Consider the following 15,068-nt stretch of genomic DNA (forward strand, 5'->3'; position numbering starts at 1 on the left):
TTCAATGCATAGTTTATCAATTTTAAACATTTTAATAGGACAAACTCTAATATAATGTTTGGAATGTGGCAAGAATGAAATAGTTGAATTTGAACATCTTATCGCAATGTCAGGGTCAGGCATATGCAAAAGTTTTTTATTTGAAATAATCATTTGGTAAATTTGGTAATTTCGAAAAAGTAGAAACTATAGGGTCGACTTTGTTTAACACGCTATTAATGCTGCAAGTGGAATTCTGTAGCTATTAAATTACATCAAATCGTAATCGTTTATTTAAAGGCAACATTTTTTACTATGCTACAGAAGATATTAATACAGAGTTATAACACTACACGGTGCTCCTGAAACAATTTTAAATGGAAGGTGCTTACACCTTGGAAGTTTTTGCGGATTCTTTAGTTTTATAGATGAGAAAAATAAAAAAAAATCGCCGGAGCGCTTTTTAAATAAATCGCGATTTAAGTTGACATTTTTAGGGGTTGTTCAGGTTTTCACGATTTTGCTTTGAAACCGCAAGTCCTATCAAAATGGGACTAAAGAAAATGTTGTAGCTATGAAAATTCTCTACAAGATTGGCCTTTACGGTGTTCTCGTCGGCTCTACCGTTTTTGAGATATAGCAGTTCAAATTGGGACAATTAAAATTCAATTCAATTCTATATCGCCCCCTTATAAAACAATGTCATAAAGGGTAAAGGGCCTTAACAAACTTTTAATGAAAAACGCTTACACAGGGGACGTTTTTCTGAATTGTGAAACAGCAATGTTCATAGATGAGAAAAATCCAAAAACAAGAAAAAATCGCTGTAGGGATTTTGAAATAAATCGCGGTCAAGATACACAACATTTTAGGTGCTTTTTTTGGTGTTTCACGATTTTGCTTGGAAACCGCAAGTCCAATCGAAATGGAGCTAAAGAAAATGTTGTAGCTGTGAAAATTCTCTAGAGGAATGACGTTTATGATTTGATCTAAGGCTGTACCATTTTGAGATAAAGAAGCTTAGTTTACATTTCTAGTTTTTTTTTTGTTAGGGTTTCGCGATTTTGCTTGACTACGGCAAGTCTTATCGATATGGGACCTGAGAAAATCTTAAAGCTGTGAAAATTCTCTACAAGACTGGCTTAAGTAACTTATCCCAGGTTGTACCATTTTTTAGATATATAAGTTTAAGTTGGGAATTTGCAGTCATGTCATTTTTTTATAAGGAGACGATACAGAATTGAATTGAATTTGAATAGTCCCAATTTGAACTTCTATATCTCAAAAACGGCAAAACTGACAAGAATACCATTAAGGTCAATCTTGTAAAGAATTTTCATAGCTACAACATTTTCTTTAGTTCCATTTTGATAGGACTTGCGGTTTCTTATCAAAATCGTGAAAACCTAAACAACCCCTAAAAATGTCAAAAGGGCTCCGGCGACTTTTTTTTGGTTTTTGATTTTTCTCATCTATAAACATTGTAGTTTCTGAATCCTAGGTGTAAGCAAAACTTCCTAGGTGTAAGCACATTCCATTTAAAATTGTTTCAAGAGCACTCTAATATTTTAAATGGTGTTAATACCGTCTGAAAGACTAGATATGGCGTGGATTTTGATTTGAATTAGTTTATGTCTTGATTCAAATCGCTCTTTTAACACTTTTCCGTTGAACTTATGTTGTTCACATTAGCTATTGTATTCCCAAATATTACAGTTTTAGTTGTTTATACCCTCAGCCTTTAGGCTAAAGAGGGTATTTACACTTTGATACGGCCAAAAATGTGCCTCATCAGAATAATGGTTTTAGACCCAAAGTATGTTTGTACGATATCCGTTTCAGACAATTTTGAGTCGATCTAGCAAAGTCCGTCCGTCTGTCTGTCTGTCCGTCTGTCTGTCTGGCTGGTGCGCACGATAACTCTCGAACCGATCAATCGATTCGGTTCAAATTTTGGGTATCGAAATATTTTGTCCAGATTTGATTTAAGTTCGAAGATGGGCCATATCGGTCCACTCCTTCAGGTACCTCCCCCGCAAAAGTTGAAAAATGTTCGGAAAAATTGTCCGCACGATAACTCTTGAAGGGAGTAACCGAATTAGTCCATACTTTGCACATCGTGACATTTCTACCAGACATAGATGAGGTTCCAATATGGACCCTATTGGTTTACTCTTTCGGGTACCTCCCACACAAAATTTTGCTTCAGTGCAGTTTAAGGCCTGCTCTCGAATCACTTTGATTTTTGTTGCAGCCACTTGTATTCACTACCCCCATTACGACGATATAATTTTTTTCAGGAGCAAGTCCATATATCGTCAGAAATCAGCACGAAAACTGCAAACAACCCATATAATACCATGTGTCATAGTTGGAGTGCACGATAACTCTCGAACGGAACAACATATTTGGTTAATATTTTTGTTCTTTCAATATTTTGTCCAAACTTAGTTTAAATTCGAAGATAGACCATATCGGTCCACTCCTTCCGGTACCTCCCCCACAAAGGTTCAAAATTGATCGCCAAGATTGTGGGCATGATAACTCTAGGAGGGAATAACCGAATTGAGCCAAACTTTGCTATTAGTATTATTACTTTCAGGCATAGATCGAGTTCTAATATGGACTATATCGGTCCACTCATTTGAGTACCTCCCACACAAAATTTGGAAAAAGTATAGTTTAACAACTTCTCTCTGATCTTATTAATTTGTGACGCAGCAGGTTGCACTTGCGGCCCCTGTTACGACGTTGTAATTTTTTTTCGTGGGAATGTCCATACTTCCTGAGATAATGACTCAAAAAGGTCCAGAAAATCCTACCGGCACCACCTAAACTGGCTAATGTGTAAAATAACCCTTTAAGAGAGAAATCGATTTAGCTCAAACTTTGAAAATTGAAAAGTAAAATTGTAATATATTTAAATTCAGAAAATTAAGTACAACATATTTAATTATATAGTCTGTAAGGAAAATATCCATAGACTAATAAAGAAAAAAATATTTCCTACAGATTTGTATTAGGTTCGAATATGTACTACATCGGATCACTCCTATGGGTACAACCTACCCAAAGTTTGGAAAAAATGCACTCGTCTTGGATCATTCTGAATTTTGTTGCAACATGTAGTTTTTTGCGGCCCTTTCCATCCTGGAAAATTTTCCCAACAGCTAAAAAACCTACAGAAGTATTGTGTTAACTTTTTTTCTTCGGTACGTGGCTGAGGGTATATCTCTGTCGGCTCAGCTGACTGATACTTTCTTACTTGTTTTTTTTACACGAATATCACACTCCTATAGCAAATTCTCCATTAATATACTGAAGTTGTTCCATGAAAAGACAATTCTTGCTTCCTTGAAGGGACTTATTATTAAAAATCTCTTTTCCATAGATCTGCTGATTACCCCGCTTTGACCAAAAATTTTCCACGAATTTCAAAATTATTATCGTGTCAAAATAAATCCCGATTTGCTTTAATTAATTATTACTTAATGAAACATTTGCATTATATTAAATTTTTTGCAAATCTAAAATCTTGAGCGAGTCTCCCCGATAAGAACTTACCTCACATATTGTTGGGGTTTTCAAAACAAACAAAAAATCATTCAACATGTGCTGAGTGACCTTTAACCTGGCATTAGCGATATGGAGCCGGTTTCGTTTATACAAATTTGCAGATGTCTAGTTAAGTGAGGAATTTATTTCGGCAATTAGTTTAGTTTGAAATAAAAACAAAGCTTACCGTCCAAAGAGGTATAAAAAAACCAATAAGGAAAGGGCCGACTACATGATACCTTACACTGTGAATATGTATGTATGTAGGAACGGGGTTACGCAGCCGCTTACGTGTGTGCGCCTGCGTTACATTAGACAGTAATAACCATACACAAAAATGAGTGCTGACGATGACAAACAGACACAGTCGCTGTGTAGAAGTTATTGAGTAAAGAAGTGCTGTTTGATAGAAGTTTTAATAGAAGAGAAAATAAGCTGAGAAGTTATTAAGAAGTGAAAATAGTACAGTTTTAATAATAGAAGAGAATTCTTATTTAATTTTTTAACTTTGTAAATATTAAAATTTTATGTGTAACTTTATATAATTTTCGAACCTAATGTTAATAAAAATAAACTTTGTTTCCAATACAGGTAACCAAACCTACATGTAAAATATAGGAGATATATATCAATTTGAACTGATTTCTATAAAATATGGTGCACTTATTACTATACAAAATTCCGTTACACATTCCAATTTATAATTCAATTCAATTCGTTTTATTATTTAGATAATATTTACACTTTTTACAAACTTTGACATTAGAATTTAAGAGCTTAAGGCTTAGCCTTTTTCTACTTAGATATCATAACAAGTATATATGCAATCAATCATTTTCAAATAATATGCTAAGTGGAGGAAAAAATTTTACAAAAACCTTTATGATTTTTTTTTTAATTTTTATAAAATACTTAACCTACCTTAATTCTAATTATGAAGCCAGTTCATATATGTGATTGTGTTCTGAATAAGAACATTTGGCGTTGAAATTTGAAGTTAATTTGTTAATTTTATCAGACACTAAGTCTACATTTGCAACTTGATGGAGGATCGAAGTCGAAAATAATCTAGGACGTTTGTATATTAATTTAAGTAGTTTATTTTGCAAAACTTGGAGTTTTCTTATATGGCAGTTTGCACTTTCTGCCCATACTGGAGATGCGTAAAATATTACGGCTTGAAATACACACTTAAAAATTAACATTTTGTTTTCTAAGTTCAGCGCCGAAGTTCGATTTAAAAATGGGTATAAAGTTCTGATAAGAATGTTACATTTATTCACAATGTATGCAATATGGTCTTTGAAAGTTAATTTTTTGTCTAAAATTATACCTAAATATTTAACATTGTTGTCCCATTCAACATCCCTATTGTTTATGCGTACATTCGTTTGAGGAATAAAACATGCTTTTCTTTTTCTTGTAAAATATATCGCTTGACATTTTTCTGAGTTTACTACTATTCTCCATTTCGCGTAATATTCTAATAATTTGTTCAATGATATTTGTAGGTTTGTCAGTATATCGCATGAAAGTTTTCCTGAACATAGTATTGCTGTGTCATCGGCAAACATTGACAACGTGCAGTTTTCCAAATTGGGTATATCTGCTGTGTATATATTATAAAGTATTGGCGATAGGCATGATCCCTGAGGGCAGCCTGCATTTATTTCAAAAACTTGTGACATTACAGATCCGATATGAACTCTAAAAGTTCTTGAATTTAGGAAACTTTTTATGATGCGTACTATAAATGTTGGAAAATTCAAGTCAATCATTTTGTATATCAGAGCATCGTGCCATACTGAATCGAATGCAGCCTTAATATCAAGTAAAATCATACCAGTAGAGTTCTGGCGATCAAAATTAGATTTAACAATGTTTCTAATTCGAACTAAAGGATGAGTGGTGTTGTGTTCCCTCCGGAATCCAAATTGTTCAGATGGTAGAATATTTTTATCCTGGATGAAATTTATCATCTGATCTTTTACAGTTTTTTCAAGGACTTTACTTATTGACGATAAGAGACTAATTGGCCGATAAGAGGATGGACAATCTCTGGGCTTATTAGGCTTGCTTATAGCGATTACTTTTGCTTCTTTGAATTTTTTCGGAAAATAGCCAAGTTTGAGACAGCTATTTATAAATATAGTTAAGAATTGCACACCTTTTCTAGGAAGTGATTTAAGACATATGTTATTTATTCCATCAAGTCCGGGAGACTTTCTGGTTTTAAGACATTTAATAATTATATATATCTGGTTATATGGAACGTTAATATGTTGAGTTAAACTCTCGGCAGAACCTAATCTGTGTAAATGGTTATTTACAATATCTTCAGTTTCTGTGTTGTCCAAATTTGATGAAAATGAATTGTTATCATAAAAATGTTGGGCTAGAATTTGGCATTTCTCGGTTGTCGTCGAGTAGCGCTCATCACCATGTCTTAGTGTGTATAATTTTGGTTAAATTCCAAAATGGCCGGGATCCTTTGTCTAATGTGGATAACAAATTATTCCATGAGGTGTTTCGAAATCTTTCAATTCTACTTTTTATTATTGAGTTCATGACTTTAAATTCATAGTAATCGTCGGTCTCGCGGTAGCGTATCCATCGTCTGCGGAAATAATTTCGTCTCTGGATTGACATTTTAATATCCAACGGCAATTTTCTGCCTCGAATACGTTTTATTTTGAAGGGAACACTTACGGCAATAGCTTCATTTAAAGTACCAGTGAAATGCTCAAGTGCAGAATCTATCAATTCCTTTGTGGTTAATTCAGAGCTAGGAATATTAAGATTTCGATTTATATGCTGACAATACCGCCTCCAGTTTGCATGTTTAAAATCGAGATATTTTGGTTGAGAGTTTCTACAATCAGTATTAAACGACAGCTTTACTGGAAGATGATCAGATCTCAGATCGTTAATGACTATAGGTGTGTCAAACTTATCGATTATGTTAGTTAGAAATATATCAAGTGTTGAACTTTGACAATTTAATTGAGATGGAATGAATGTACTATCATTAGGATAAAGAATGTCAAAACAATATGAGTCTTGTTTTTCGTACAGAATGTTTCCCCAGCAATTTGCCCTGCATCATCCCCATAATTGGTGTCGGCTATTAAAGTCGCCACCTAAAATATACCTTTCACTTCTAGTTAATGTATGGATATCAGAAGCAAAAGCTCTTTTGCGCGATCCGTCAGATCCTACTAATCCACCTGGGAAATAGCACGAGTAAATGTTAACACTGCCAATGTCACTGATAATTTCTATACCTATGTTTTCTACAAGAGACGTATTTACAATAGGAATGGTAGAATGGGTAATATGTTTTCTTATTAATATTGCTACGCCTCCACCTCTATTTGAAGTTCTATCGTTTCTATATATATAAAATTGTGGATGACTAAGGGTGATGGTAGGTTTTAACCAGGTTTCTGATACTAAACATATTTGTACATCGTTACTTAATAAAAAATCAAACAATTCTATGCTTTTATTTTTAATGCCTCTAGCATTCCATGTTAAAATATTTATATTGGTAATCATTATTATATAAATTTGCTAGCAATGCTAGTTATAACTTCGAATTGATCGAGTTTAGATTTACAGTTTCTGAGTTTGTTGATTAACTCCAATGTAATTTGTTGAATTTCTTGTACAGAAAATAATTCTTCAGCATTTGTTGCTGTATTGTTAAAATTTGGACTGTTTGTGTTGTTGTAGTTCAATTGGTTGTTGTAATTTCTCTGCTGTACCCACGCAGATGGTTGTTGAGCCATACCTTGGTTCAGTGAATTGGGGAAGTTGTTATTGTTGTGAGTAGTGAAGTTACGATCCACTTTGCGTTGTTTAATATTTTTGGGTCTGTTTCGTTCCTTTATTTCAAGGTACTGCATTTTACTTGGACAGTTGACGTCAGTAGATTTATGTGAGCTCGTGCAATTTGCACACTTTACTGTATTCTCCTTACATTCGCTGGTTTTGTGATTGCCGGCACAATTTGCACAGAATGTCTTAACGTTACAGCGACTCTGACCGTGGCCAAACATTTGACAATTATGGCATTGTGTTATACGGTTTTTGCGAACCGATTGAAAGTCTCAACTGATTTGAATTTTATCAAACTTTGAATAATTATGTCTAAGCTCTCTCATAGTAATAGTCTTCCTCTTGAAGTACACTACATAGATAACAAACGATCCATATCTTGATTTTTGGTGTACAATTTTAACATCTGTACATTGAAGGCCCATGTTGATTAACTTAGTTTTGACGGACATTGGATCTTGGGTTTCTAAACCGAAGAGCAAAGCCATATAAGGTTTTTCTTCTTTGGTTGCATATGTGAAGAATTCATATTTGTTTTCCAAAATTTTGCACATTTCCTCAAAATCTTTTTTTTTGATTGCAAAAGAATTTGAGACCGATGGTCATTTTACGTATAGAGTAATCATTAATTTTACATATTTTGCACAATTCATGTACTTCTTCTATTTTACATTTTAAAATAGTAATAGATGGAATGTGTGTTTTTGTTGCACTAGGCATTTCTTCACTTTCGATGTCATCGTCGTTTATGGTTTGCAATGGTGCAAAGTAATTGTTGTTTTCTGCACTAGGTGCAGTGATATTGTTTTTGGGTTTTTTCCCTTTCATTTTAACTAGATGTGCATTCACATCATTGGTTTCGTATGATCGTTTTATTTTGTTATTGTAACAAGTACAATTGTTGTTTTAAAAAGTACTTTTTATGGCTTTCAGTTTTGAAGAGTAATAGTTTTTTTTTTTTTTTGAAGAATAGAACAAACTAAGTTTGAAACACAATGCGCGAACACGTCCGATGGTGTTGATTGCAGATCATTGACTGATTACACATTCCAAGTTTCATCAAAATTAGACAGATCGGGTGAAAATATATATGGGAGCTATATCCAAATCTGAATCGATTCCGATATAATTTGGCACACTTATTTATAGACCGAATTCGGTCACACATTCCAAATTTAATCAATATCGGACGTATATAGGGTGTTTGGTGCAGCACGTCAAATCGGAAAATTTATATGGGAGCTATATCTAAATTTGAACCGATTTCGATGTAATTTGGCATATGTATTTTAAGACCGAATTTAGTCACATATTCCACATTTCATCGAAATCAAACATACATAGCGTGTTTAGTGCAGCAAATACATCAAATCGGCCGAAAATATATATATGGGAGCTATATCCAAATTTGAACCGATTTCGATCAGTTCTCATTGTGCCCTTGTAAACATCGGACTTGTGACGGATGAAACACAAGTGCATGTGCTATTTTTGCTAACAGTTTGTCTTCTTATTTGCAAACAACAACGCATATTCGAGAGTATATGAGTTTTTCAAAATTTTGGCGGTATTTGCGGGAATAACGATAGATAGGGCTTTTTTACCATATTGGCCTACGAAAAACATAATATCGGTATAAACAATAATACCCCAAGGATCGGACAGATAAGGCCCAAAATTGAATATAAACTAAGTTTCGACAGATTGGACCATTTAGCGAATATGGCACATACATATGTTGCCGTAGAGGTTTTTTACACTTTTCGGTTTGTTTTCTCAAGAAGTATGGACTTGCCCCTGAAAAACTTTTACTGTCGTAATTGAGGCAGCGAATGCAAGTTGCTTCAACAAAAATCAAAGTGATTCGAGAGCAGGTCTTAAAGTGAATTTATCCAAAAATGTGTGTGGGAGGTAGCCAAAGGAGTGGACAAATATAGTCCATATTCGAATCTGACCTATATCTGGTTGATATTTTAGGATGTGTAAAGTATGGACCAAACCGGTCTCTCCCATCAAGAGTTATCGTGCGCATATTGAACTTTTGTGGGGGAGGTACCTGAAGGAGTGAACCGATATGGCTTATCTTTGAACTTAAACTAAGCTTGGACAAAATATTATGAAGGCCAAATTTTGGATCGAATCGGCAGATCCGTTCGAGAATTATCTTGCGCTTCAACCACTACACACGGTGTCATAGGGTTTTTTTTTATAACTTTCAGGCTATTTTCTCAGGAAGTATGGACTTGCCCTTAATGAAGCTTATACCGTTATATTGGGGGCAGTGAATGCAAGTTGCTACAACAAAAATCAAAGCGATTCGTGAACAGGTCCTAAACTGAACTTTCCCGAAATTTTGTGTGGGAGGTACCCGAATGAATGGATCGATTGAGTCCATATTGGAACCTCATCTAAGTATGGTAGAAATTTCACGATGTGGGTAAATCCCGTAATCATTGAAATCACTTTGTCCGCATATGATTTTCAAGTGCAACAAAGCCATACCTTTAAATTTGTATATATTTCTCAAAATGTCATTTGAATTTTAAATGACGCTACTTTGCGCATACACTTTTTGTCCGCGTCCGATTTCAGTGTCTTCAATGTAAATCTATCTCTATTTTAAGGCGGTCAATGAATAACAGTGGATCACACATTATATTTGGCATAAAATATTTGTAAATCGCGAAATTATCAAAATCATTTTGTCCGCATATGATTTGCTGTTATATCAAAGCATTACCTTCGAATTTTTATATATTTTTCGAAATTTAATGTGGAGGCTAAGATGTATCGCTTATTTGCTAAAACCTAATTTGCGCAAAGTGCATACTCGTACAATTTTGTCCACATCCGGTTTCAGTGTCATCATCAACGTCTATATCGATATATACCTACGATGGCTGCGCCATAACTTTTTCCACTGCGATTGAGACACCTCCAAACATGGTTTTTGAACGCTTTTACAGCATTTTACGAAAATCGTTGACAACATCTTTTTTTCTTGATATGCTGGAAACAAATAAAGTCATTGGATCCCGAGTTAGAGCTGTACGGCGGATGACCCATCAATTCAGGCGATGGTTTGAGAACTTCCATTGTCATGATACAGAATTATTGAATTTTTTTCGTCTCGGACTCCTAAGCATGGATCCAAGATTCGTCTGTGACAAAAAACCAGGTAAATGCACAAAAGGACCATGAAAACGCAACAAAATCGATTAGGTGTCAATAAAAGCCGTACCTAAAATGAGCGACATTTTTCCAGAACATTTCGAAGCTGAAAAACATCATTTTGTGGTACTTATATAGCGGTTCTTAAAATAAGGGAAGAAAAGGTCATTGGAGGAAGCGAGTTAGAGGCGAAATGCTCCACGAAAATAATCCAGATTCGATTCGACTGAAGACATATCATCTCATAAATAAGCTAAAACAACAGTTAATAAAGATATAACGCTAATTTCAGATGACTTACAGGGTCGTCAGCAGAAATTTCATCATGCCATAACTCGAAATTTCGATTCACGGCGGATCAGACCTTCGGGAATCTTAATATATTCACCAAGGGTTTTCATCCCCAAAAGGAATTATCACTGCCCAGATGTTCACCTCCATTTTGTGTCATTTTATATATTTATTTCTATTTCGATGTACATTAGGGATATATATTTTTTGAAGAAAAATATATCATTCCAAAAAAAAACTATTTCCCAGAAAGACTTCTTCATATCCAAGTCCGAATTACGAGCCGCACAATAAAACACCGCTTATAGAGGCGGTACAACGTTTGCTAAAATGTGAGGTATTTTGTTAAATTTGAAAAATTAAGCCCAAATAAACATGTGCTTCTTTGATTTCAAAAACAAAAGATTGAAACTACTTCTACCTTCCCAATGAATTTCCAGCGACCCCAAACATTTTTGCAAGAATTCTACTATCTGCGAGAAATTATGCATATAGTGGAATGATGTGGAAGCATTAAAATTGAAAATGTAACGTTTACATATACCTTTGACAGTAACGTTACAAACAAAAACAAATTTCTATGTGGTTGTTGTTGAGATGTAGTTGTTGTAGTATTTACTTTACCTTATATTTCTTCTACCATGCTAGAGATCCTTAGCTAATATCGAATACATTGACATCATGCTGTAGTGCTATTATTTAACGATAAATCAATAATTTTGAACTACCTTAATATTGAAAAATTGTAAAAATTAGTTGATTCTTGCAATACCGGAACAGACCAAATATAATCGATAAAACTCGCATACCGAAGGTAGGTCACGGCCATGTTGATTACAAATTAAACAAATTTCCTTTATCAGAAATTCTTCATTTAATTAAACATCTGTACATTTGTATTAACGAAACCGCACAGTATCGCTAATGGAAGGTTAAAGATCAATCAACGTATGGCGAATGTGATTTGTTTATTTTGAAAAACCCAACATTATGTGAGGTAGGTTCTTATCTGAGAAACGTGTTCAAGGTCAACGATTTGCAAAAAAATCAAAATTTCATACAAAACTAACATTTCAATATGTGATTCAACTAAAGCAAATAGGGAATGGTTTGGCATAATAACAATTTTGAAATTATCGACAAATAATGCTGAACGCAGTGTAAGTAGCGAAGCTTTGGAACTATGGAGATCATTAAAAAAATCCACGCTTTATGTTTTTTTGGATGCTAATAAAACTCAATAAAAAATCAGGTTTATTTTGGTCTTTAGTTGCTTTTAAAAATCATTAAAAAATCCACGCCTAATGTGGTCTTTAGATGATATTAAAAATCACTAAAAATCAACACCTAATAAGGTTTTTAGGTGCAATTAAAAATTATGAATGTGGTCTTTAGATACCATTTAAAATCGTTAAAAAATAGTTTTCTGTTTTTTTTTTTCTCAAGAACCATATTTACCAATTAGTGCTCCAAATAAAATTTGTCTGACCCTCGGGTTGCGATAAGATGTTCAATTTCAGCTATTGTTTGTGTTATCATATTTCGCGTTTGTCCTATTTAAATTTTCAAAACCATACATAACAGACCAGTGTTTTATAAAAGCGCAGAGCGTGCAGTTTAGAAATTAGTTTAGTTCCTAGTTTGAAGAAAGTGAATCTCTTTCCGGTGGTGGTTTAAAAGAACGAAAAAAATAAATATGAAAACATTTGCCCAACTATTATTGGTGGAGGCCATCCTCGTGGTGTTGTGCTTCAGCGAGGATATTGCAATGGATCACATGGCCATTAATCAAAAGCAACGTAGTCTTCTAATGGATCATCTGGATGTGGATTATGAACCTTGTACTGATTTCTATAAATATACCTGTTATAAGTTGGCTGACATTCACGAAGAGTACGGACATAATTATACAACCATTGCTGAGATGTTAAACTATGAGGTGAACATGGAAATAATTGAATATTTGGAAAAGACGCCCGTGAAGGATATGCCAGGTTTTGTAGAAATGCTTAAAAATTTTTATGTATCCTGCACAGAGAGTCAAGAATTTAGTCCATTGAAGTTTATGCATTGGATGGAGAGGGAGGAAAATTTTAAATGGGCTTTATTCACACCCAATGACGGCAGTGAGAATGTGGAGGAGTTCAGCTGGCCAGCAACTTTGGCACTTTTTCATAAATACGGCTTCAATGATGTTTTCCTGGAGGATTTTATACAATATCTAGATTTGTCAAGCATTATGATTAATTTGAAGAAACCCAATTGCGACACATATAGTTTTGTGAATCCCAACCAGTTGGAAGAATATAACATTAGCATACCCCTACCCCAAGGTACTATGGATTTTATGAAATTATGGGAAATTATTGACAAATTTGAAGATAAATTAAACAAAATTAGACCTGAAAAAGAGGAGAAAATCTTCACATACAATGAACTACCCTATCCATGGTTGAAACAGTATATAACAGCTCTGTTGAAACCCGAAACACCTGATGACCAGATGAAAGTTAACATTGATAATATTGCCTATATGGAAGCCTTCGATAATTTATTAAAAGAATATGATGGCCTATTCCTTTGTCGCTATTTGGAAGTACGTTTTCTACAACATTTGGAAATGGCTAATAGACGTAGCTCTCCCAATGAATGTATGACCAATGCCAGAACCTTGCCCATCTTACCCATGGTCATTGAATGGATATATCAACAATTGCACCCAGAGCTGTTGGAAGAAATACCCAAAATCCAACAAATGTTTAAAAATGTTGTTAAGAACATCAAAAAAACTTTGCAGATGGATAAGTACGGCTTAATACCAGAGAAATTCTTTACAAAACTGGAGAACATGCATCTGATGGTGGGTAGTTTACCTAAAGAAAATGCTCGTTTTTTCTTGGAAATTTACTATGGCTACTTGCAATTGACTACCAATGATTATTATGGCAATTATATGCGATTGTTGGAATTAAAGCCCAAATTGGAATACAATTACGTTGCATACATCAGCAACCCATATCGTAGTAGGGAATTTGTCTTTACACCTCCATCTTATACATATGATTCTGAAATTTATCCCAAATATTATCCGTCAATGAACGCTTTGATGTTACCATTGGCCCTTTTGAGACCACCAGTTTATCATGTCGCCTTTGAGGACATCTTTAAGCAGAGCTCATTGGCCACACTTATGGGTATGGGTATTTTTGAAACATTCGGCAAGCAATACGGTTTCCATGATGGTGATGTACAAAAAATAGCTGGAGCTACGGCCATGCATGCGTCATTTGAAATCTTCTTCTCCTCGCTAACTGAGGAAGAGATCAGCAAATATTTAACAATGTTTGGTTTCACCACCTTGCAACAACTCAAGCAAATGTTTATCCTGAATGCCGTTTACTATAAGTGTCAATGGTATTCGGCAAATACTGCACCTATTGATTCTATGGTTAACAATTTGTCATATTTTTTGGAATCTTATGATTGTAAATTGGAAAGTTTTCTGAAAATGTTTTAAAAATTAAGGAAAAAGGCAAATAAATAAATTGAAAAATAATTGTTTTAATGATTTTTAATAGCTAAAACTGCATTGGGCGTGGTAAAACAAGCAATCGCACAGTGTCACGACAGCGGCCAAAAAATGGTCGAAACCAAGTACCTTGGAGTAAAAATATATCGAAAGTTTTTTTTTTGAATTTTGGCATTGATTGTCAAGCAGTTTTGTCTATACGAGGGTTCAAATCCGATAATTGTTGGCAATGGGCATTTTTCTCCATATTTTCCCAAAATTAACAACATTTATTATCTTCAAATATTTGAGTATTTAAAGTAACGGTCATTATAAAACTGATTTTTATACCCTCAGCATTTATGCTAACGATGGTATATACACTTTCATACGGGCAAAATGTGCCTCACCGAAAAAATGGTTTTAGACCCCAAGTATGTTTGGACGAAATGTGTTTCAGACAATTTGGAGTCGATTGAGCAATGTCCGTCCGTCTGTCTGTCTGGCTGGCTGGAGCGCACGATAACTCTCGAACGGATCAACCGATTCGGTCCAAAATTTGGCTTTCGTAATATTTTGTCCAAACTTAGTTTAAGTTCGAAGATGGGTTATATCGGCCCATTCCTTCCGGTACATCCCCCAAAAAGGTTCGAAAATTTTCGGAAATTTTGTACGATAACTCTTGAAGGAAATAACCGATTTGATCCATAATTTGCAACTCGTG

General features: G+C 34.3%; 1 protein-coding gene across 1 annotated transcript; it reads left to right on the plus strand.

The window, feature by feature from the left end:
• The first annotated feature begins 12,532 nt into the window (after positions 1-12,532).
• On the plus strand, positions 12,533-14,353 carry LOC141398426 (uncharacterized). Its single transcript, XM_073975711.1, has one exon. The coding sequence runs from the start codon at positions 12,533-12,535 to the stop codon at positions 14,351-14,353; it is 1,821 nt and encodes a 606-aa protein (XP_073831812.1).
• Positions 14,354-15,068: the final 715 nt, after the last annotated feature.

The sequence above is a fragment of the Musca autumnalis genome, unplaced genomic scaffold, assembly GCF_047663935.1.
Source record: "Musca autumnalis isolate F117 unplaced genomic scaffold, ASM4766393v1 scaffold_3, whole genome shotgun sequence".
NCBI classification, from domain to species: Eukaryota; Metazoa; Arthropoda; class Insecta; order Diptera; family Muscidae; genus Musca; species Musca autumnalis.

Coding starts and splice junctions, on each gene's coding strand:
- LOC141398426 (XM_073975711.1), top strand. CDS start 12,533: ATGAAAACATTTGCCCAACTATTATTGGTGGAGGCCATCCTCGTGGTG.